Genomic DNA, 24,143 nt, shown 5'->3' with positions numbered 1-24,143 from the left:
CAGCACTTTGGGAGGCTGAGGCAGGTGGATCATTTGAGGTCAGGAGTTCGAGACCAGCCTGGTCAACATGGTGAAACCCGGTCTCTACTAAAAATACAGAAATTAGACAGGCGTGATGGTACACGCCTGTAATCCCAGCTACTCGGGAGGCTGAGGCAGAATTGCTTGAACCCCGGAGACAGAGGTTGCAGTGAGCCGAGACCGCACCACTGCACTCCAGCCTGAGCAACGGAGCAAGACTCCGTCTCCAAAAAAATAAAAAATAAAAAAATAAAAAGCCACATGAGCTCACAGCTCCTGGGACAAACTTTGCATTTTGGACACTATGCAAGACCGTGGCTGGAAACCTACCCTTTTCTAACTCATAAAAGCATATTAGGATGCACATGGGTGAATAGGTTCAATTTACTCTAAGCAAATCCTTGACAAACAGCTAACTCACTTGTGCCACACCTCAGTCCAAATTACTGTAGCCACTGCCCAATAAAGGGCCACCTATTAGCTAAGGGGCAGCAGTCCCCATGACTAGGGTTTTTCTCTTTAGAGGACCACCAGCAGTGATTAGTTCACACTGCAAGAGTTGCTTTCAGGCCTGGCCTGCATGGACATCTTTTCATCTGTTTCTCCTCTTACCTGGCTCAAATTCTAACCTTCTGTCACTTAAGTCATGTCTGGAGAGGGCCTTTCAGAGAACCATGATTCACATGGGCCATTCAAGCCAGTCCCCTAGGAATAGTGGGACCACCAGAGGGGTCTTCATGCCCCCAACCCTCCTGTGTGGAGAGCTTGCTTGAGCTCTGGTCTCACCAGCTTTTTAACCTGCAAGTTTGTCGCACGTATCATCTCTTGGGTGGTGAGTCCTTCCATTTCCTTACCCGTTTCTTATCACTCAGGCTCTACCATTCTTCAGGTCTACTATTACAGATTTGTTGAACAAATCTTCTCCAACCTTTAATCATATACTTCCAATTATCTTCTCCTATCAGAAAATGTGCTCTTTCCTACTTTTCCAACCAGAACCACCTATTAATGTCTCATTCATGCCCAGATGAAGGCCAATGCCACACAGCCTAAAGGGGTTGCCTCTGGTCTCCTACCTATACCCACCTTTCAGTGTGTCTGCCTAGAAGGAAATAAGTAATGACCTCTCACAGTCCCTCAGGTTACCCTCACTGTCTACACCTTACTCCTCTTCTGTACACCTAACACCATGTCACCAAACCATGGCCTACTTTATGCGCCTAGCAGTAGCTCACAGGGGTATGGTGTGTTTGTGTAACTTTTCAGCACCTTCTCTTTTTCCTTTCAATGATGCAGGGCAATTCTGCACAGACTTACAAACTGAAGAGTGTAAAAGCATGTATCCTCTTATTGTAGTCTTAAAAAGCTCGTGGAATTATTCTAGGGACACAGAAGATTCTGTGGCACAAATTTAGGTAAAGAGCAAAATACTCACTGGAAAAATTCAGTATTGGCTAGCTACCACGGGGATTTGATCCTAGCTGGCAAACGTGGAACTCTGCAAATACTTGGAGCCATTAATTATGTATACTTGTTTTATTCATAATTAGTCATGTTCTGGGATACCAAAAGTAATAATGGCTGAACTTAACAAAATTTGTAACCTCATCTTAACATCCACTGATCCATCTCACTCAATGGTAATAGTCAATGTTTTCTAAAGGAACATAAAAACAAACATGCACACAACTGCACAGTTTTCATAAAGGTCTATTTCATTATTGGTGGGTAGCGCATTTAACAGTTAAATACATTTAAATAATGTATAGGTGACTGCAGGACTGCAGCATTGGTAACTAGATAACCAATTCAACTAGAAACCAGCTAACAAGGAACTGTCTAAATACTTAAAATACAGCTCTTGTTGAGATCATCCTCTGTTTTGATCATCTTCTTGGGGGAAAAAAGCCTGCTGCTGGTCACAATGGAAATATATTAAGGCCAAATCTTCTGATATCCATTCCCAAAGGTTTCTTTCAGCTGGATTAAGCCTCCAACTCCAGGGCGAGCCCAAGCTTGTGGCCTCCAGCATTAATGCTCTTCCCGTCTACCAGAGCAGAGAGTGTAAGCTTCACACCTATTAAGACAAAAAACACAAAAACAAAAAACCGTGATGTACCTGGCACTTCACTCAGTCTGGACCTTCTTTCACAGTCATCCCCAGAGCCTGCCTGTCACTTCCTCAGCCCGTCAGCTGAACTACTAGTGCTGGCCACCAGAGGGCTTGCCTTCTAGGTAACCATTCTAAGTAAGGCACTAAGTCACAGAGAAATGTTTTATAACAAGTTCAAAGTGTTCTAGAATATACTATAATGTTGAGTATACTATCCCGATGAAAAGAGACTAGAGACATAATCATAATTAGATCCTAGAAAGGAAAACCTACAATAAAGACACATTTGGGAATGGGGGTAAATCTGAATATGTATTTGGTATTACATTAATGTTTTCTTAGATGCGACAATGGTACTGTGCTTATAAAGAAAAATGTCTTACTCTTAGGATACACATGCTAGGAGATGCTGTGTCTGTATGTCTGCAAAACATACATTTTTTTTAAAAAGTATGTAAGTTTCAGAGACATAAAATAAATGTAAATGTTAATAATTGTTAATAAATTGTTAATAATTGGTCAATGCAGGGTAAGGGCATATGATGTTCATTGTACCATTCTTCCAACTTTTCTTTAGGTTTCAAAATCACCAAAATAAACTTTGGGGAGGAAAATCCCTATCTGAAGGGGGAAAAGTCTCCAGTACTTTAAGCAGACTCCAAGATGAGTCATGTGCACTCTGAAGTTGGAGAAGCACTGTTCTAGACACAGCACGCTTCGAAATATTATATAAAGTCAACAAGACTATAGACAGAACCAAAGCAATCAGTGAACTTTGATCGACAAAATAATTACTACAAAACATTTCAGATACAAGCGAGGAAACTGACAGGAAGTGGGTATTAAATAATAAGGAATCACTAACTTTCTTAGGTGTGATAGTATTATGGTTATGCAGAAAAGGAGAGATGGGCCTTATTCTGAAGAGAAGTGTCATGACCAAATGGCCCAGCAAAAAAAAAAAAAAAAGGAAAAAGAAATAAAAAATTGTGGCAAAAGGTAAACATGTATTTATTGTACTCTTTCAACTCTTCCTCTGTGCTTGAAAGGTCTGCAAAATAAGCTGAAAAATGAAAACTAAATTTTTTTAATACTATCGAAACAATCCTACTTTATCAAGAATACTTACCAGGCCTCAGAGTCTGAGTATAGCCGACTCCAATTAAGCTAGAGTTGTTGACTTTTGCCTAAAATACAAAAACAACTGTAAGAAAAATATTTCAATAGAGACAAAGCCCCTACATGTTTCCCCATCATGTAGTCATGTTCAGTTTTATTCACGAGACAATAAAATTCAATATTATGTATTAAGCCAAACAAACCAGGTACTATTTAATTCGTATCCATTCAACTCAAAAATCAAATTCTCAGCAGGACACAATACTCTTGATAGCCACTGGAAAGTATCCAAAGACCCCAAACTGTCCGTACAGCACAAGAGTCTACGCACTCTCATAAAAATCGTCTTTGTTAATTCTAGTCTAGCACAACAAACCAGACCAAAATGTGGTACAAGTCAGGCTCACTAGAGGTGACACACAGCAGCCTTAAAGTGCAGGGTATAAAGTCTAAATTCACAACTTAGTTACACACATTACTACTTTCAGGACTCTTCCTAAAGAATCAAAACCATCAATGTCAAAAAAAAAAAAAAAAAATCTCCAAACGACAAGTGATTCCTCTGAAGAATCAGATCAAACAATCCTTTATCCTCACATTCTTACATCTCTCATGAATGCTGGTGCCGCTGAGTTCTGGCTGTATGTAACCACTGTGCTTGGGAGGAGGTCCCAGTGAGGAATCATGTACCAATCCAGGCCCCTGCCTTCCTTGCACAATCCTAACATTTTAGGACTTAGTTACTGACTTCAAGGGCTGGAAGGAACCCTGAAGAGTAAGACATAGTAAGGAGTAGATTCTTTCTAGCTCCATTCTGTACCACCCCTAACATTATGAAGCCACACCAGAGGCCGGGAACACCTGCCTTCATTACCAGGGCCTAGGTTGCCTAAACACGCCAACTTTGCTTTGCATTCAGCATTCTGAGGGCTACAGTATAAAGGTAACAAACAGCCTGTGTGACCAAAACAGATCTCCAAATGATTCGATGTCTATACTCTATGTGTAACATCCAAAGAGCCCAATCCAGAGAAAGAGATGATGTAACTATACAGACACAAACCACATCCAAAACACCTGTACTCACTTGGCACTACAGCCAAATATTCATGAGCTACCAATGACCATCTAAAGAAAAAAACAGGCCCGGCACAGTGGCTGACACCAGTAATCCCTGCACTTTGGGAGGCCAAGGCGGGAAAATCACTTGAGCCCAGGAATTCAACCGCAGCCTGGGCAACATAGTGAGACCCCTGTCTGTACAAAATTTTTCTAGCTTGCTATGATGGTGCACACCTACCCAACTACCGGGGAAGTGGGGGTGAGATGGAAGGATCTCTTGAGCCCAGGTGGCTGAGGGTACAGTGAGCTGTGGTTGCACCAGTGAACTCCAGCCTAGGCAACAAAGCTCAAAAAAAAAAAAAAGAAAGAAAAAAAATACCTCACTAATGACCATCTTGTGCCCTACAAATAAGAGCCTCAGATAGCTGGACAGACATTCCTATTACTGGCCGGGCGCAGTGGCTCACGCCTGTAATCCCAGCACCCTGGGAGGCCGAGGTGGGCGGATCACAAGGTCAGAAGATCAAGACCATCCTGGCTAACACGGTGAAACCCCGTCTCTACTAAAAATACAAAAAATTAGCCGGGCTTGGTGGTGGGCAACTGTAGTCCCAGCTACTCGGGAGGCTGAGGCAGGAGAATGGTGTGAACCCGGGAGGTGGAGGTTGCAGTGAGTGGAGACTGCACCACTGCACTCCAGCCTGGGCTACAAAGCAAGACACCGCCTCAAAAAAAAAAAAAAAAAGAAAAAAGAAAAAAGAAATTCCCATTATTGGCCAGGCTTGGTGGCTCATGCCTGTAATCCCAGCACTTCGGGAGGATCACAAGGTCAGGAGTTCAAGACCAGCCTGGCCAAGATGGTGAAACCCCGTCTCTACTAAAACTACAAAAATTAGCCAGGCACGGTGGCAGGCGCCTGTAAACCCAGCTACTCAGGGGGCTAAGGCAGGAGAATCGCTTGAATCCGGGTGGCAGAGGTTGCAGTGAGCAGAGCAGAGATTGCACCACTGCACTCCAGCCAGGGTAACTAAGTGAGACTGTCTCCAAAAAAAAAAAAAAAATTTCCTATTATTTAACAGTAGGAGTTAAACCATGAAACTGTAAATAAGGAGTAGAAAAAATAAACTCAGTTTCTCCCTCTATACTCTCACAAGGCCTAGGGAGAATTTCCCACACATAAAGCAAACAATTCTGCAGCGGACTCCAGCTAGATGTTCTCTAATTCAATTCTGATACTATCTACCTGGAGAGATAGCATCGGATCACACAGGTTCAGGGCTCAGTTTCATAAAACTTCCCCGCCCTCATTTTCAATGCCAATTGAAAGCTCCAGGTTGTTTTGCCTCTGCTTCTTACAGACTGGTTATAAATCGGGGTTCCCACAACCCCCTGGAGTTCAAATAATTTCCTAGAGTGGCACACAGAACTCAGGGAAACACTTATATTTACCAGTTATATAGGATATTTTAAAGGATATAAATGAACAGCCAGATGAAAAGATACTTATGTATCTTTTCCTTTATAGGTGACGTCTTGAAGGGTCCCAAGCACAGGAGCTTCCATCCCTGTGGAGCTGGGATGCCCCACCCTCCCATGACATGAATGTATTATTGTGTACCTTCCTGAAGGCCCCCTGGACTCAGTCCTTTGGGTTTTTACGGAGACTTCATTACAAAGGCACGATTAATTAAATCACTGGCCACTGGCTCAACCTTTAGCTACTATGCCCTCCCCAAGGCAGAAGGTTTGTTCCCTAGCAACCAGCACTCCCTACCGTGTCATCTAGGGACTATCCAAAAATCACCTCATTAACATAAGTTCAGATGTGGTTGAAAGGGGCCTGTTAAAAGTAACAAAATAGCCCAGGGCGCAGTGGCTCCTGCCTGTTACCCCAGCACTTTGGGAGCCAAGGCAGGTGGATCACCTGAGGTCAGGGGTTGGAGACCCACCTGGCCAACACGGTGAAACCTCATTTCTACTAAAAATACAAAAATTAGTCGGGCGTGGTGGCAGGCACCTGTAATCCCAGCTACTAAGTAGGCTGAGGCACGAGAACTGCTTGAACCCAGGAGGCGGAGGTTGAGGTTGCAGTGAGCAGAGATGGTGCTACTGCACTCCATCCAGCCTGGATGACAGTGAGATTTCATTAAAAAAAAAAAAAAAAAACCAAAAAAAACCAATAACCCACAAAAGACTGTCTTTCACTTTTATGCTCTGGAGCTGTTTCAGGAACCAAGGACAAATGGCCAAATATCTCAACAAAAGACACTCTTACTGCTCTAGTCACTTGGGAAATTACAAGGGTTATAGAAGCTGTGAGCCAGGAACTGGACAAAAACCAAAATATATACACCACAGTATCACAGTCCACCCCCTGGTTTCAAACAGAGATCCCTTACAGCAAAAAGGTCCATATATCTGTCAAGGATGTTTACACTTGTTGCATTTACATAACAGACATATCTACAAGAGTACAAACACAAATATGCCTATCATCTGGAGAAGCTACTGTGGGATAGGGACAGGTTTAAAGAAACAACCAGGCTAGGTGCTGTGGCTCACGCCTGTAATCTCAGCACTTTGAGAGGCTGAAGTGGGTGGATCACCAGAGGTCAGGAGTTTGAGACCAGCCTGGCCAACATGGCGAAACCTCGTCTCTACTAAAAATATAAAAATTAGCCGAGTGTGGTAGTGGGCACCTATAATCCCAGCTACTCAGGAGGCTGCGGCACGAGAATGGCTTGAACCCAGGAGGTGGAGGTTGCAGTGAGCCGAGATCACGCCACTGCACTCCAGCCTGGATGACTACGTCTCCAACCTAATTGGCCTATGAAAAAAATCAGCAGCCGGGTGGTTAAGCCTGTAATCCAGATTTGGAGGCCGGGGTGGATCAGGGTCAGAGTCGAGCCCAGGTAACCCGTCTCTATAAAATCTTAAAATTAGCCTGTGGTGGGATCCATGGAGGGTGAGGCAGAGGAATGGGTTACAGTGGGTGAGCATGATCCAGCCTGGGATCTCAAAAAAAAAAAAATAGCTCAGCAGTATGAGGAATGTGAGGTATGCAAAATTTATCAGGCCCAGAGAGACATGAGAACGAGACTTTAGTCACAGGACACACCCCCATGCCCAGGAGAAATTGTTTAAAAACATTTTGTACTTTTTCTCCTTCCTTGTTTCCAGGCTAGCTCGCAAATATCTAAAGTGTTACCGCAAGTTGCACAATGTGACCCTCACCCATTATCTTCATGTTCCTACAATCTGTGATACAAAGAACAAGGTATAGCCAATCACTAATCAATGTTATTTCTGTAAACCAAAGAGAATTCCTGCCAAACAACTTTGTATCAGCCCACATCCTGTCCCGGATTTTTGGCCTTTAAAAACCTGTTTGTAACAAGGGCCAAATGGAGCTCAAATCCACTTGGATCTGAGTCTGCTGGGCAGCTGTCTTCATTATGGTGCAAATAAATTCTTTAAAATTGTATTTTGTGCCTTAGTTTCTTCCTTTAGGTTGACAGAAGCCACTAGAAAATCTTTATCTTCTTGTATCAGCTTTTTTTCCCCTTGATCTACTGTTATTTGTACCTTGTGCAGAACTATTCAGGACAGAAATCAGCTGATAGTGAGATCCAGTTCCTCCTCAGGCCAGTCACTTTCCATAGGTATTACATCCTGAGGAGGCTTCAACTCAATTTCACAATACATATGATTATCAATCAGTATTATAAGACTTATTTACACAAGGGAGTTTAATCTGCCAACAATATTACCATATGGCCGTATGAGCATGGTACAAAAAAATATCAGTTTCATTACAGATCAATAAGAATTAGATATTTGCTTTGCCTTCCCAACAGAAATCTACCCTTCCCCATTTGTCAGCCTTTATCTTGATTAATAAGCCTGACTACTGCCTCAGGCAATTTCAGATCATATTTCTCAATGTAATCTCTGACTTCTGACTTTTTAAATTTCTCCAAACTGGGCAAAATACAGCAAATACAGGTCTTAGGGGTAACTTTTTACCCTTGCAAGGTGGCTTTGAGGCTGGTGGTCAAGGCTTAAACCAAATGAAATCTGAGCTTGGTCTAGCATCAAGGTACAATCCAGCACTCTTTCACTTTGATTTTAGCTATTACAAATAACAATAATCAAGGGACTGTATATTTTGCTTGTTTCTTATTGTTTGCGTTTCCTTATGCACCCAGTGAACTAATTCCCTTGGAGTTGGATCTATCTTTGAATTGCACTGGTAATTTTTAAGTACCTGAACACAACAGCACTGTTGTGGCTCCATAGCAGGGGTGACCATCTGACCACCCAGGAGTCAAAAGTTCCTCATTTCCCATCCATTTATCCTTTTTCTTCCTAAACCATGCTTCGATGAGCCACTCTAGCTAGAGCCACTCTAGCAAATCCCAATCCTGACATCAATTCTGAGGATACAGAAAAAAACCAACTCAGTTTCTCCTACTATTCTCTCACAACACAGAATGCTTCTGTGACCACGTGTGAGGGCTTTCCCCACACACCAAGCAAGCAATAATTTCTGCAGCAGACACTAGCTCAATGTCCTCTAATTCTACCTGGAGACATCAGATGCCACAGGTTAAGGGCTTAGTCCCACAAGACTGCCGTCCTCCCACTTCAGATGCCAACTGCAAGCCCTAGGTTGTTTTAACTCTGCTTCTGATCTGGCAGCTCTAGAGGTTCCCATGAGCCCCTCCTTGAGTTCAATTAATCTCCTACAGCAGGTCACAGAACTTGAGAAACACTTTATTTACATTTACCAGTTTTAATAAAGGATATTACAAAGGATACAGATGAAGAGACGCATAGTGCAAAACACAGGAAGGGACACAGCTTCGATGCCCTCTCCAGGCATGCCACCTTTCAGTAACCTCAGCTACCCAGCCCACTGACCTCTGTCCTTGTGGGTTTTCATGAGGCTTCATTATACAGGCATGACTGATTAAACCACTAGCCATTGGTGAACAACTTAACCTACAGCCCCTCTCCCCACCCCCTCTAATCACACCTTGGTCTCTCCACTAACTAGCCCCCACCCCCAAGCTACCTAAAGGTGGCCAACCACCAGTCAACTCATTAGCATACAAAAAGATACTTAATACTTTGGGGATTCCAAGGATTTTTTAGGAGTTCTATGCCAGGAGAGGGAAGGAGAACCAAATATATACTTCCTAATATCACAAGGAGCATTAAGCAATGCTTCTGGGTACTGAATTGGAGTGGCAGCTAACATTGCTGAAGTGGGAAAGGCTAGGTACGTTTCCAAACTAATTCCCAGGAGTCACTAAATGACACAGGGGTCCCAAGCTGCCTTCCCATTTTAACTATGAACTCCTAGTAGCTGAGAGAAGCTTCTTCCACTGACATTAAATCTGTTAAAATGCCACAGACATCTGAGAACATCAACGCGAGCAACAGAATAGTGTGCTGTATGAATCTTGAGGTTTTTACTGCTGCAATTAGAAATGGAGAAGGGGGCCAGCTGTAGTGGCTCATGCCTGTAATCCCAGCACTTTGGGAGGGTGAGGCGGGTGGATCACTTGAGGTCAGGAGCTTGAGACCAGTCTGGCCAACAAATCCCGTCTTTACTAAAAAATACAAAAAAATTTAGCCAGGTGTGGTGGTGGGCACCTGTAATCTCACCTACTCGGGAGGCTGAGGCAGAAGAATTCCTTGAACCCAGGAGGCGGAGGTTGCAGTGAGCCAAGATTGCACTACTGCACCCTAGCCCGGGCGACAGAGACTCCATCTCAAAAAAAAAAAAAAAAAAAAAAAGACAAAGTGATGATTAAAATACTAGCCAGGTACAGTGGCTCATGCCTATAATCCCAAAGGAGGCTGAGACGGGATGATAGCTTGAGCCTAGGATGGGCAACATATGGAGATCCCATTCCTACAAAAAAACATCAAAAAATTAGTTGGGAGTAGTAGGAGGCTGAGGTTGAACCCAGGATGTCAAGGTTGCAGGGAGTCGTGATTGTGCCACTGCAGTCCAGCCTGGACAACAGAAAGCCTTAAAAAAAGAGATTAAAGCACTATTACTTCTGACACAATAAGAACCACTCAGGGACCAAAACACCAGCTATACCTGGGCTTAGACAGGCCTATGGCTCAAGGTTATTATCAACATTAACTCGGCAGCTTTTGAGGTTAAACAAACTCCACCGGCCTGGCCTGGAAATAAAACGTCTAACACTGTATCCATCAAAAAAGCAGCATTTCCGCTTGTAATCCCAGCACTTTGGGAGGCCGAGGCGGGCGGATCACGAGGTCAGGAGATCGAGACCACGGTGAAACCCCGTCTCTACCAAAAATACAAAAAATTAGCCGGGCGTGGTGGCGGGCGCCTGTAGTCCCAGCTACTCGGAGAGGCTGAGGCAGGAGAATGGCGTGAACCGACCGAGACGGCCACTGCACTCACCTGGTGACAGTCGAATCTCAAAAAAAGCAGCATTTCAAAATCGAAAACTAATCTATGTGTAAACTGGGGACTGTGTGAAATCAGTTCAAATTTTCAACATAATTCAGTATACCCAAAGACTCATTCCCACAACCAAAACCCCCATTCTAAGTCCACAAAAGTACTCACAGAAATGGAAGCAGTGGGATCCAACTGATATTTAGCTGCAATGCCAAAACGAGTGCAGTTGGTACCTGATGTCCAAGCAAGGTTTACTGAAGTGTCAAGATCTTCACAAACTTTCTGATAAATTGATCCTCCAAATTCTGTCCCATCATTGCTATAAGATATTTTAAATTAGTAGATCTAGAATAGACAATGTAATAATGTCTAAGGCACAGGCTGACCTGTAGCATTACATTTAAATAAAAACCACAGCTCAAGTGGGGCTTTAGTGTTCCACTGAAAACTTGCAAGTTTTAACAGGTTTTCTTCCCCAACCCATACCCATACAGGGATTGGTAAAATGAACCACAGAATATCCATTCAGTGGAATTATCACACTGTATTAAAAATGCAAGAGGTTCTAAAACAGCCTTTTGGTTATGATTTTATATATACATATATATACACACACACATATGAAAAGGTGAACCACAACATTAACAAAGATTATATACCTAGCTGGCATGATTATAAGAAATGTAGGTAGGCCGGGCGCGGTGGCTCACGCTTGTAATCCCAGCACTTTGGGAGGCCGAGGCGGGCGGATCACGAGGTCAGGAGATCGAGACCACAGTGAAACCCCGTCTCTACTAAAAATACAAAAAAAAAATTAGCCGGGCGTGGTGGCGGGCGCCTGTAGTCCCAGCTACTCGGAGAGGCTGAGGCAGGAGAATGGCGTGAACCTGGGAGGTGGAGCTTGCAGTGAGCCGAGACTGCACCACTGCACTCCAGCCTGGGCGACAGAGCGAGACTCTGTCTCAAAAAAAAAAAAAAAAAGAAATGTAGGTTTTCTTCTTTGTGCTTCTGTTATTTACCAGTGAATTTTTACAATGGAAAGAAAAACATTTTAAGTACTTTCCGTGTATCTATCTAGTTTGGGCTAGGTAAAAACACCAGGCTGGATGCAGTGGCTCAATGCCTACAATCCCAACACTTTGGAAGGCTGAGGCGGGAGGATCGCTTGAGGCCAGGAGTTTGAGACAAGCCTGGGCAACATAGCAAGACCCCATCTCTACAAAAATAATTAAAAACAAACAAAAAAACAACAATAGCCGGGCACAGTGGCTCACGCCTGTAATCCCAGCACTTTGGCAGGCAGGCAGATCACGAGGTCAGGAGTTCCAGACCAGCCTTGCCAGCATGGTGAAACCCCGTTCTCTACCAAAAATACAAAAATTAGCCAGGCATGGTGGCACACGCCTGTAGTCCCAGCTACTTGGGAGGTTGAGGCAGGAGAACTGTTTGAACCCGGGAGGCAGATGTTGCAGTGAGCCAAGATCGCGACAGAGCAAGACTCCATCTGAACCAAAACAGAAAAAGAAAGAAAAAAGAAAAAGAAGAAAAAAAACCCCAACAACAAAATACCATACATTTTAGGCAATCCTATTAAGTCAGCATCTCACACATCAAGATAATTAAGTAAAATGAAGGTACTGGTAGCAGTCTGCCAATATCTAATGCCTCTTGTAAAAATACAAGCGCATTAAACCCCATATAAAATGAACATTTACTCTCTCAGCACCAAAGGTCAGACTAACATTCTTCTACTATAAGCTTTCAAAGGGCACCCTAGAAATGACCAAGAATGATTTTGTTTTTAAATGTTATGAGAAATCCTTTAGGGTGCACCCAGATCAGTAAGAGATAACAGACATCAAAATCATCCTCTGAGGGCCTACATCACAGTATCCTATGAAAGAAATACTTACACATTAGTGTGTAGCTGGAAGTCCCCAGTCCTGTAGCCCACTGCAAAGTTATTCCTTGTCAGCTTTGATTTGGCACTGTCAAAGGTCATCTGGTACCCAGCAAGCCAGCCCTCATAACCAAAGACAGCTGAACCATGGATTGCAGGTCCAGCAAAATCAAAGTCAACATCACAACCAAGGTTTATACACTCCCTCTTGTAAGAAGACTTGATTTTACCACTTTTCTTTCTGGAAAAAGAACAAACTGATATCACTGGGAAAAATTTACACACACTTCTGCACAAGAGAGCACAAAACAGACTTAAATGAACTGTAGTATGACCAGGGAGTAAAAACCAGCAATACAATAACAGGGAGTAAAAAAGTCAGCTCAATGAACTACAAGACAAGGACACATGAGGCAACTGGACAGCCATCTAGGAAGACTGCTTTGCAAAACTAACAATCAGTCACAAAAGCCTGTTAGAAACACATTAATTGCCCAAGTTAGTGCAACAACAAAGAAGCAAATATTTGAAGGCAAGCCAAATGATAGCAACCATAGTACTCTAAAAGCAGATATAGGCCAGGCATGGTGGCCCCCGCCTATAATCTCAGCACTTTGGGAGGCTGAGGTGGGCGGATCACCTGAAGTCAGGAGTTTAAGACCAACCTGGCCAGCATGGTGCAACCCCATCTCTACTAAAAATACAAAAAAAATTAGCCAGGCATGGTGGCACACGCCTGTAATCCCAGCTACTCAGGAGGCTGAGGCATGAGAATCGCTTGAAGCCAGGAGGCAGAGGTTGCAGTGAGCCAAGATCGCATCATTGCACTCCAGCCTGGGTGACAGAGAATAAATAAACAGGTTTGGAGCAGTGGCTCACACCTGTAATCCCAGCACTTTGGGAGGCCACAGCAGGCAGATCACAAGGTCAGGAGTTCAAGACCAGCCTGATCAACATGGTGAAACCCCGTCTCTACTAAAAATACAAAAATTAGGTGGGCGTGGTGGCACATGCCTGTAACCCCAGCTACTCAAGAGGCTGAGGCAGGAGAATCACTTAAACCCGGGAGGCGGAGGTTGCAGTGAGCCGAGATCACGCCACTGCACTCCAGCCTGGGTGACAGAGAGAGACTGTCCCAAATAAAAATAAAACAAAATAAATACAATAAAATAAAATATGAAAAAAAAAAAAAAAAGACTGGGCACAGTGGCTCATGCCTGTAATCCCACCACTTTGGGAGGCCAAGGTGGGCAGATCACCTGAGGTCAGGAGTTCCAGGACAGCCTGGCCAACATGGCAAAACCCCGCCTCTACTAAAAATACAAAAATTAGCTGGGTGTGGTGGCACGCACTTGTAGTCCCAGCTACTCAGGGAGGCTGAGGCAGAAGAATCGCTTGAACCTGGGAGGCTGAGACTGCAGTGAGCCAAGATGATGCCACTGCACTCCAGCCTGGGTGACACAGCGAAGACTCCATCTCAAATAAATAAATAAAAGCAAATGCAGAGATTTCACCACCACAAGGTAGCTTAATAAGCTATCAGACAGTAAATGTACACCTTTTCTAAATATACAAAAGAGAAATACTTTTAAATGTAATAGATAAAAATGTCTGTGCTTACCCTGTGTTTGGTGAGAAGGTAGTATCAAATGTCAGTTTCAAACCTTGACAAATCTATTTTGAAAGAAAAGTAATTTGTTTTCTTTCTTTTTTGGAAATACAAAAATAAATTAATAAAATTAATACTAAAATTTTCAAAATGTTACCTGGTCTTCAATTGCGATTTCTGTTCCCAGAGTGTTATCAGTGTTCCACTTTTCTGTGAAAGTCAGACCATACTCACACCACTTGTATTTGGTCTCCAAGGTCCCAGTAACTTTACCAGTGTCTGTATTAGATGAACCAGACGTTGAAAATTCCTAACAAGACAATCAATAATTTCATGAACATTCTCATAAGCCCAGAATTCATCACTGCCTTACATACACGCATGCATAAAAACTCGCTGAAACATTTGGTAAATTCATGAATCCTCCTTTTTCTAGCTTCCTGAACACTCGTATCCCTCTGCACTGTGCTACTCTCTAAGCATATGTGAGAGTGACAAGCCTTTGAGCAACTGACTGCCACTTTACATACACAGCTGACATTTCCAATCAATCACAAGTTAACCTGTAGTGAATTCTCAAGTGAACAAACTGTACACCTTTTTTTTTTTTTTTGAGACAGAGTCCCACTCTATCGCCAGGCTGGAGTGCAGTGGTGTGATCTCGGCTTACTGCAACCTCCGCCTTCCAGGTTCAAGTGATTCTCCTGCCTCAGCCTTCCAAGTAGCTGGGATTACAAGTGCCCGCCACCACACCCAGCTGATTTTTGTATTTTTAGTACAGATGGGGTTTCACCATGTTGGTCAGGCTGGTCTCCAACTCCTGACCTCAGGTGATCCACCCACCTCGGCCTCCCGAAGTGCTGGGATTACAAACGTGAGCCACCGCGCCCAGCTAACTGTACATCTTCTAAGGAAGGTTTTGCTAAGGTGATTTTATTTGGGATTCAAAAATCAATGGGGGACTGAGTGTGGTGGCTCATGCCTGCGATCCCAGCACTTAAAAGACCAGCCTGGGGAACATAGCAAGACCATGTCTCTACAAAAATTAAGAAACCAGCTCAGCGTGGTGGTGTGCGCCTGTAGTCCCAGCTACTCAGGAGGCCGAGGTGGGAGGACTGCTTGAGCTTGGGAGGTCCAGGCTGCAGTGAGCCATAATCCCACCATTGCACTCAGCATGGGTGACACAGTGAGACCCTGTCTAAAAATAATAAAATAATAATGTACCAATCCCTGGTTGCACACAAACTGAAAAAGAAAAAATAACGGAGGGCTTATCTGAATTTTTTTGTTTTTTGAGACAGCATCTCGCCTCTGTCTGTCACCCAAGCTGGAGCACAGTGCTGTGATCACAGCTGACTGCAGCCTCAACCTCCCAGGCTCAAGTGATCCACATACCTCAGCCTCCTGAGTAGCTGGGATCACATGCATCACCACGCCAAGCCTAAGGAAGACAGCTGATGTGAAAATAATAAAGAGACTACAGCCAGAAATTGTGATATCTGCAGAGTGAGAAATATCAAAAACTGTATCAATAGGAGGAAAGGCCAGTCATCCTTCTCTCAGAAAACAGAACATTTGTGTAACTATTGCTCTGCTGTTAGAGACAAATCCTTAGGTCTTATATCACTCTCCTAAATTAGATCCTTTCATTAACAGGAATTTCAAGTCAAAGCATAGCCCTCAACACCTATACTAAAAAGCACTGGACTGGCTGGGCGCGGTGGGTCACACCTGTAATCCCAGCACTTCAGGAGGCCAAGGCGGGCCGATCACTTGAGGTAGGGAGTTTGAGACCAGCCTAGCCAACATGGTGAAACCCCGTCTCTACTAAACATACAAAAATTAGCCGGGCATGATGGTGCATCCCTGTAATCCCAGCTACTCAGGAGTCTGAGGCAGGAGAATCACTTGAACCTGAGAGCCTGAGGTTGCAGTGAGCCAAGATGGCACCACTGCACTCTAGCTTGGGTGACGGAGTGAGTGAGACTCCATCTCCAATTTAAAAAAAAAGCACTGGATCATGTTAGGAAAGAACACTAGATATAAAAATTAGGAGTTCTGATGTCCAGTTTGTGTCATTTACTAAATGCAGGACACAACTTTTTACTGAGCAGGACACAACTTTTTGCGTTTTTTTTTGGAGACAGGGTCTCACTCTATCACCCAGGTTGGAGTACAGTGCCACAGTCATAGCTCACTGCAGCCTCAAACTCCTGGGCTCAAGCGATCCTGCTATCTCAGCCTCCCAAGTAGCTGGGACTTCAGGTGCCCACCAACAAGCACAGCTAATTTTTAAATTTTTTTGTAGAGACGGGGTCTCACTATGTTGCCCAGGTTAGTCTCAGAACTCCTGGCATCAAGGGATCCTCCTGCCTTGGCCTCCCAAAGCGCTGGGATTACAGGAATGAGCCACTGTGACCAGCCTCACTTAACTTTTTTGGGTCTGTTTCTGCAACTATAATTACAAAGCCTACCTCCAGATGATTAAATTGAATTGACACTGTGAAAGTTTGTACATTTTCATATGCTACACAGAACAGGAAAGCATTATTAAAACAATATATGGAACAGGTTTTTCTGGCAGATAGTTTGAATGGGGAATGTGTGAGTAGCTATTTTTAATCCTGAATGACATTAATGACTCTTGGGGCCCCACCTACGGCCATCCATCAGCCCACAGATCAAGAGCCAGCCTATATACACATGCCAAGGAAGCCTCAAGAAACAAAGCCAACACCACCCTGTGGGACCAGAGTTGGGCCAGATTACAGCTCATACCCTTTACTCTACCACCAGAAATTTTGGCTTCCACATTCTGGAGTGGCTTCAGTAGCTTTGCTGTTCAGGTAAGAAAACAGAACCAGGTATTAATGGGACTTATCTGGCGCCAGAGACATACTATAGGATTAATACCATGGCTGTTGAGTTACATGTATTAAATGTGAATAAAAACATGCTATATCTAATCCAGCTTCTACATATCCTTCATGCTCTTAAACCTATTTCCATAAAACTTTCCCTAACCCTATACACAATAATCTATTCCTTTCCAACAAAGATTTGCTTTATCAAACGATCTAGTATTTGATATTAATTATCTCAGTATTCTCAGTTTATTTTGTCTCTCCAACTAGAAAGTAAGCATTTTAAACACAAGGACTGAATCTTTTTTAGAAGGCCTTTTGTGTTTCAACATATACACTAGGGGCCTCAATAGACTAACAATGGGAACATTAAAAAACACACTAAATCACTGCTCTGTAACCTGTTAACTTGGCCAAATAAGTCATCCAATCATAACTAAACACCTAGGCTTCTTTTCAGACCAAAAAAACCAAGCGACAGATAAGATCAATGTAAAACCCCAGAAATCCAACAAGCCTAGGCTTTTAAACAACTACAGGCCTAGCGCTGTGGCTCACGCCTGTAATCCCAACACTTTGGGATCACTTGAGGTCAGGAGTTTGAGACCAGACTGGCTAACATGGCAAAACCCTGTTTCTACTAAAAATACAAAAATTAGCGGAGCATGGTGGCAAGTGCCTGTAATCCCAGCTACTTGGGAGGCTGAGGCCAGAGAATCGCTTGAACCTGGGAGGTGGGGGTTGCAGTGCGCTGAGATCACGCCACTGTACTCCAGCCTGGGCAACAGAGCAAGACTGTGTCTCAGACGGAAAAAAAAAAAGAAACTACAATACGATTAGTTTAAATAAATTCAGTTGCATGCACTACATCAAAAATGTCTATATAGGCCGGGCGCGGTGGCTCACGCCTGTAATCCCAGCACTTTGGGGGCCCGAGGCGGGCAGATCACAAGGTCAGGAGATGGAGACCATCCTGGCTAACACGGTGAAACCCCATCTCTACTAGAAATACAAAAAAATTAGCTGGGCGTAGTGGCCGGTGCCTGTAGTTCTAGCTACTCAGGAGGCTGAGGCAGGAGAAAGGCATGAACCCAGGAGGTGGAGCTTGCAGTGAGCTGAGATCATGCCACTGCACTCCAGCCTGGGTGACAGTGCAAGACTCCGTCTCAAAAAATTTTAAAAAAGTCTCTCTGTATATATATATACATACATATATTGAAATAACCTATAGTATTCTAATATGCACACACTCATACCCATCCCCAAAATAATCTTAAAAATTTTTAGAGTAAAAAAAATTGCACAAAGTTAAATTTTACTAGCTGGGCATGGTGGCTCACATATGTAATCCCAGCACTTTGGGAGGCCAAGGCTGGTGGATCACTTGAGCTCAGGAGTTTAAGACTAGCCTGGGCAACATGGCAAAACGTCATCTCTAGAAAAACTACAAAAAATACTCGGGCATGATGGATAGGGCCTGTACTCCCGGATGCTTGGGAGGCTGAGGTGGGAAGATTGCTTGAGCCCAAGAGGTCGAGGCTGCAGTGAGCTGAGATTGTGCCACTGCACTCCAGCCTGGGCAACAGAGTGAGACCCTGTCTCGAAAAAAATTAAATTTTAGTTTATCCCCTTTGTAACAGTTCATTGAACTATCAAGACACCCAAATACCAAAATGTTAACCTCTTTAAAAAATATTCTTGGCTGGGCATGGTGACTCACACCTGTAATCCCAGCACTTTGGGAGGCTGCGGTGGGTAGATCACCGTGGTCAGGAGTTGGAGACCAGCCTGGCCAACATGGTGAAACCCCAGCTCTACTAAAAATACAAAAATCAGTCAGGCATGGTGGCAGGCACCTGTAATTCCAGCTACTAGAGAGGCTGAGGCAGGAGAATCACCTGAACTCAGGAGGTAGAGGTTGCAGTGAGCCATGATCACACCACTGCGCTCCAGTCTAAGTGACAGAGTGAGACTCCGTCTCAAAAAAAAAAAAAAAAAAATTCAGATCAGGACTCCCTAAACTCACAAAATACATGTGGAAATCTTCTCCAGGGAGAACTGCTAGAAAATGGACATTATATAAATGATTAGTATACTCAAATTAATGAGTTCCTGATATTTTTATGCCCATAACTCTGATGAGCATTGTTGACAAAGGGTTACAGAAAGTCTAATAATGGGTTCCCTGCCTTCAAATGTGTAATCTTACTGAGTAAAGAGTACCACCTGACTGGTCTTTCCTATGTTCCTTGTGCATACATAATATGACGAAAGACCACATGAAAATGAGAAATCACATTCAAGGCCAAAATAAATCAGGTTACACGCAAATCTCTTAAAACAAAGTTAACTTCTGCCTCTTCTTTAAGACAAAACAGGTAGACATCTTTCAGTTATGACCATTTTACAAGTTGAAAAATTATAAAGGTTCAATAGAACTTATTCAACAGTAACACTCACCACGCCACTGCAAGACTTTGTTTTCACATCCAGTTTCACCAACCCAAAACCTTCAACAAGCAGACAGCAAAAGAAACAAAATGATTCTTTTGTATGAAAGATGCATAGCAATTGTTGACTATACATAAAAAACAAAAAGATTCCACATATTCAGAGGTGGATAAAACTGTGTTAATATACAATATTTAAATGAAATTGTTACAAATTCATCTTTTGTAAACTGGTTTATAAAGGGCAGAATTATCCCTATGCTGCTTTGTCTAGTTTTTTGGTAGTCGGTACACAAAAGAATGCTTTCAAACTATTCTTTTTTTTTTTTATTTTTTGAGACGGAGTCTCACTGCCACCCAGGCTGGAGTGCAGTGGCACGATCTCCGCTCACTGCAACCTCTACCTCCCGGGTTCAAGCGATTCTCCTGCCTCAGTCTCCCGAGTAGTTGGGACTACAGGTGTGTGCCACCACGCCCGGCTAATTTTTTGTATTTTTAGTAGAGATGGGGTTTCACTGTGTTAGCCAGGATGGTGTCAATCTCCTGACCTCCTGATCTGCCCACCTTGGCCTCCCAAAGTGCTGGGATTACAGGTGTGAGCCACCACGCCCGGCCCCCAAACTATTCTTAAACTTAAATATCAGATTAAAAAATCATTCAACTTAAATTTCAGAATAGCTAATAACTTATGATATGGCCAGATGCGGTGGCTCATGCCTGAAATCCTGGCACTTCGGGAAGTCAAGGCAGGCAGATCACTTGAGGTCAGGAGTTCAAAACCAGCCTGGCCAACATGGTGAAACCTCGTCTCTACTAAAAATACAAAAAAAAAAAAGCTGGGCATGGTGGCGTGTGCCTGTAATCCCAGTTACCAGAGAGGCTGAGGCAGGAGAATTGCTGGAACCCAGGAGGCAGAGGCTGCAGTGAGTTGAGATCACGCCACTGTACTCCAGCCTGGGCAACAGAGCGAGACTACGTCTCAAAAAAAAAAAAAAAAAACCAAAAACAAAAACAAAACCAACTTATCACAATACACACATTTAGGACATTTACGCCGATGGAGTATTTCCAACAATCTAAATAAAGGGGAGGAGGGTATGGAACAAAATTTTCCAAGAAAACTCAAATTCACCTGAAAAAGCTCCTAACTCTAGATAAAGTATTAGGAGTCACCACAAAAGCAAAACAGTAATATATCATAACTCTAGTCAACCAAGGCCTAAGCTATAACTGAAAAAAAATTAAAGCACAAGCCGCTTTTTCTTAAAGGCTCAAATCCTCTAACTAGTTTTAAAAAATTTGGGGAAATTGGGGGAGGGGGATGTAGACTGTAAAAGAACTATTTTCACAGAAGTTTAATCTAAGTATCTTAAGTTTCTAATAGAAGAATTAATACAAGGCTGGGCACAGTGATTCATGTCTGTAATGTAATCCAACCAGGCTTTGAGAGGCCACTGTGTTTACCGGGTAACACAGTGAGACCCCACCTCTACGAAAAGTAAAAAAAATTAGCCAGGTGTGGCAGAGCGTGCCTGTAGTCCCAGCTACTTGGGATGTGGGAGGCTGAAGAAAGATGATTGCTTGAGCCCAGGAGGTCCAGGCTGCAGTGAGGTATGATCGTGCCACTGCATCCAGCCTGGGCAACAGAGGGAGACCCTGTCTCAAAAAAATAAATAACTCTCAATTTAAAGCAGCAAGATATTTACAATTTGCAATGATTAATCTGATTTCGCTAAGCAACCCAAACATACATTTTCACTCTTTATCTAAAACGTTTTAAAAATAAGGTTCTTACCAAATCCTTTGTTGAAAATATCTCTGGCAGCTTTGCCAAGGTCAGCATATGATGGAGGAATACACATTGCTGGTAGAAAAAAAATTCCAGTGTTAATGTCTCTATTCTCCCATCTTCTATCCAACAACTAGAGTATGACCCGCTGCTGATATTAAAATTCAAGCAATCCCATTTGTTCGAATGTTTTTTATGCAGTCAGGAGCTACAATAAAACTATAACGACCCATAAAGGAGACACCACCAACGAATTATTTCTAAAACAGATAACCATGGTTATACAAACTTGGGAAATTCGTTCCAAAACAGAAAAACAGTCTATTACCTACAACCTCACTTCCTAGGACTGGACAAGTACAAAGAATCAAACAAGTATTTGTGTGTATGGATATGTACATATCTGCCAAAATTCACCGACATGAGCTGATTTAACTAAATTAGATAAAACCAAAACCTAAGACTAGGCCCTTTCCCCTGATACGTCCTTTAATATCTTCGCTGAGGTGAAAACCAACATCCTGGAGTGGGAAGAGAATTTAATACTGGGAATTTAAATATTGAAACTTGGAAAAAATACTGCCATCTGTGTTTCACTCAAATGTCTACATCAACTAAACATCAAATAGCGCTTCAAACTTACTAATGTTACTCCCAAGTCCTCAGCCAATGCTGTGCTGCTTAAGGGCAGGCAATCTGAGCTCATTACACCAGCTCATTCATTCCACAAAGCACGTCCACGCCCTTAGGAGCACAAGTAATGACCTTGCGCTCTCACAAGAGGGACTGCTACTTCCTCTAGAAAAGTGACTGATCTGATCCTCCAAAGACGGAATCCCCAATTAATAACTTATTACTTCTGTACGTCAAAGACATGTACAAAAGCTGAAAGTCCATGCGGCCACAGACCAACTCCCCGGGCCTTGTTCCCCTATTTGAAATCCAGCAGCCCAGCCCCTCCTCCGCAGAGGAGGTGGTCAGACGGTGGAGCGACCACCAAAAGCAGCCGAATTTCCAAGTTCTTGGAAAGATGGGGGGAAACAAACTGCGGGTTTCTGGTCGACAGGCTTCGACTCCCCGCCGCCCCATCCCGCACAGATCCCTGCTCTACTTACGACGCGCGCAAGTCTGCCCGTGGGTCGCCATGGCGAGGCCGCTGGAAGAGGGGAATCTGCGGGAGGGACAAGAAGTGCGGTCAGCTGGGGTCAAAGGGGCAAAGGGAGGTCCCCGACAGAGAGGGGAGAGGGGCCGCGGGGCAGCGCGGCCATCTTAGGAAGCCAGGGCCGACCCCGAGTCCGGCGCGGGCCTCCCGCTTGGCCGCCGCGGCCTGGGCCCCTGGGTCGGCGTGAGGCGGGCGCGGCGGTACCTGGTGGTCTCCTGAGGGGGGCCGCCGCCACCGCTCCGCTAGCTGCTGAAGCCGCTCGACACGCTCGCGGTCGGGCTGCAGCTGCAGCGGCTGGAGGGCGAAGTGAAGGAGACACCGTTCCGCCCGCCGCAACCCTGTCCGCTCCCAGCCAGGACCCCGCCGCTGCCCCCGGGGCTGTCCGCCGCGCCTGTCCCTGCAGCGCAGCCCGCTGCCAACTCCAACCTGCTCCAGAGCGGCCACGTGGACCAACAGCGCCCCGGTCCTGCAGGTGGGCTGCCTCCGTCCGTCGGTGGGGATAGGGAAGGCAGAAGCTGCTGGGCCTTGGATCAGGCAGCTATCCGGGCAGCCTCAGAGGCGAGGGGGCGGGGAACGGCGGAGGCCTCGCGCTGGGGACCGCCCGGGAGGGGGATGGGGCAGAGGCCCCGCGCGAACGCGTCACGGATGGGGCGGGGCGTCGGCGCGTGGCAGGGGCGATAGGGCGCGGCTGCGCACCACCGGGGTCACGTACATTTCTCCTACTCCGTTTATGCGCTGGTGCGGGTCCCCCCAGAAACAAAGCCCTGCATAGGGCGCCTGCGGGGAGTCAGCTGAGCGTTACCCACGTCCATCCTAAGCTAGCGCAGCCTGCGCTTCTGAGGGACCGCTTCTCTTTCCCAGCCCAGGGAGAACGAGTGGGAGGGACACAGGGGCGCCACCTCCAGCCCCTTGCGCTTTTCTGCCCTCTTTTCCCACCTTGGTGTGACTGCCTTGCTGTGCTGGGCTGTGTGCCTGAGAGGTTTTTTGGGACTGCCTCTCCCTGAACAAATGTGAGCGGCTCCCAGCGTGCCCCACCCATTTCCACTCCGCCTTAGGCTTTCTCTTCCGCGGCTCCTCCCCACTCAGGCATGGCACTGCTTCACACACGCACGGAGCCGGAGCTTGGCGAGGCAAGCCTGCTCCGGGCCCAACTTCCTCTGGATTATGGGCCTGGAGAAAATGTGGAATCATGCCGAGCAGGCGTTAGAATGCTGCACCCGCGTTCCCCGGGTGTGCAGGAAGAGTGACAGAGCTATTAGATAAAATGTATAGGAAGCCGTTAGTTTAGACTGAGCTCCTGCATTAGGCCCATCAGACCAAACCAAAATGGGGTTACTCATGCTGAAGTTCCACACGACCACGCCAAAGCTAGGATCTTTATCTGACCTTACAAGAAATCAGGAGAGAAACAGAGATGCTAGCCAGATCCCCAAACAGGCTGGGCGCGGTGGCTCACACCTGTAGTACCAGCACTTTTGGATGCCGAGGTGGGCGGATCGCCTGAGCTCAGGAGTTCCAGACCAGCCTAGGCATAGTAATACCCTGCCTCTACCAAAAAAAAAAAAATAGCCGGGCGTGGTGGCTGGCGCCTGTAGTCCCAGCT

General features: G+C 44.8%; 1 protein-coding gene across 1 annotated transcript; it reads right to left on the bottom strand.

Annotated features, from left to right (window-relative positions):
• Nucleotides 1–1,715: 1,715 nt before the first annotated feature.
• VDAC2 (voltage dependent anion channel 2) lies at nucleotides 1,716–22,886 on the bottom strand. The gene is made up of 10 exons (XM_032140738.2): nucleotides 22,745–22,886; nucleotides 22,494–22,549; nucleotides 21,385–21,453; nucleotides 19,600–19,649; nucleotides 14,433–14,585; nucleotides 14,288–14,340; nucleotides 12,680–12,907; nucleotides 10,935–11,085; nucleotides 3,264–3,321; nucleotides 1,716–2,098 (listed from the first exon to the last, which is right to left on the bottom strand). The coding sequence occupies exons 2-10, from the start codon at nucleotides 22,522–22,524 to the stop codon at nucleotides 2,007–2,009; spliced, it is 885 nt and encodes a 294-aa protein (XP_031996629.1). The 5' UTR covers nucleotides 22,525–22,549; nucleotides 22,745–22,886; the 3' UTR covers nucleotides 1,716–2,006.
• Nucleotides 22,887–24,143: the final 1,257 nt, after the last annotated feature.

The sequence above is a fragment of the Hylobates moloch genome, unplaced genomic scaffold (genome assembly GCF_009828535.3).
Source record: "Hylobates moloch isolate HMO894 unplaced genomic scaffold, HMol_V3 SCAFFOLD_3, whole genome shotgun sequence".
NCBI lineage: Eukaryota > Metazoa > Chordata > Mammalia > Primates > Hylobatidae > Hylobates > Hylobates moloch.
The sequence above is the reverse complement of the archived record's forward strand: the minus strand, read 5'-3'. Positions and strand labels throughout refer to the sequence as shown.

What these genes read in the sequence shown, in the direction of transcription:
- VDAC2 (XM_032140738.2), bottom strand. Translation starts at nt 22,524, where the DNA reads ATGGCGACCCACGGGCAGACTTGCGCGCGTC. An exon ending in AAATCGCAATTGAAGACCAG is followed by an intron (nt 14,341 to 14,432) that starts GTAACATTTTGA and finishes CTTTCAAAATAG; the next exon opens with ATTTGTCAAGGTTTGAAACT. An exon ending in TTCCAGCTACACACTAATGT is followed by an intron (nt 11,086 to 12,679) that starts GTAAGTATTTCT and finishes AATATCTTATAG; the next exon opens with CAATGATGGGACAGAATTTG.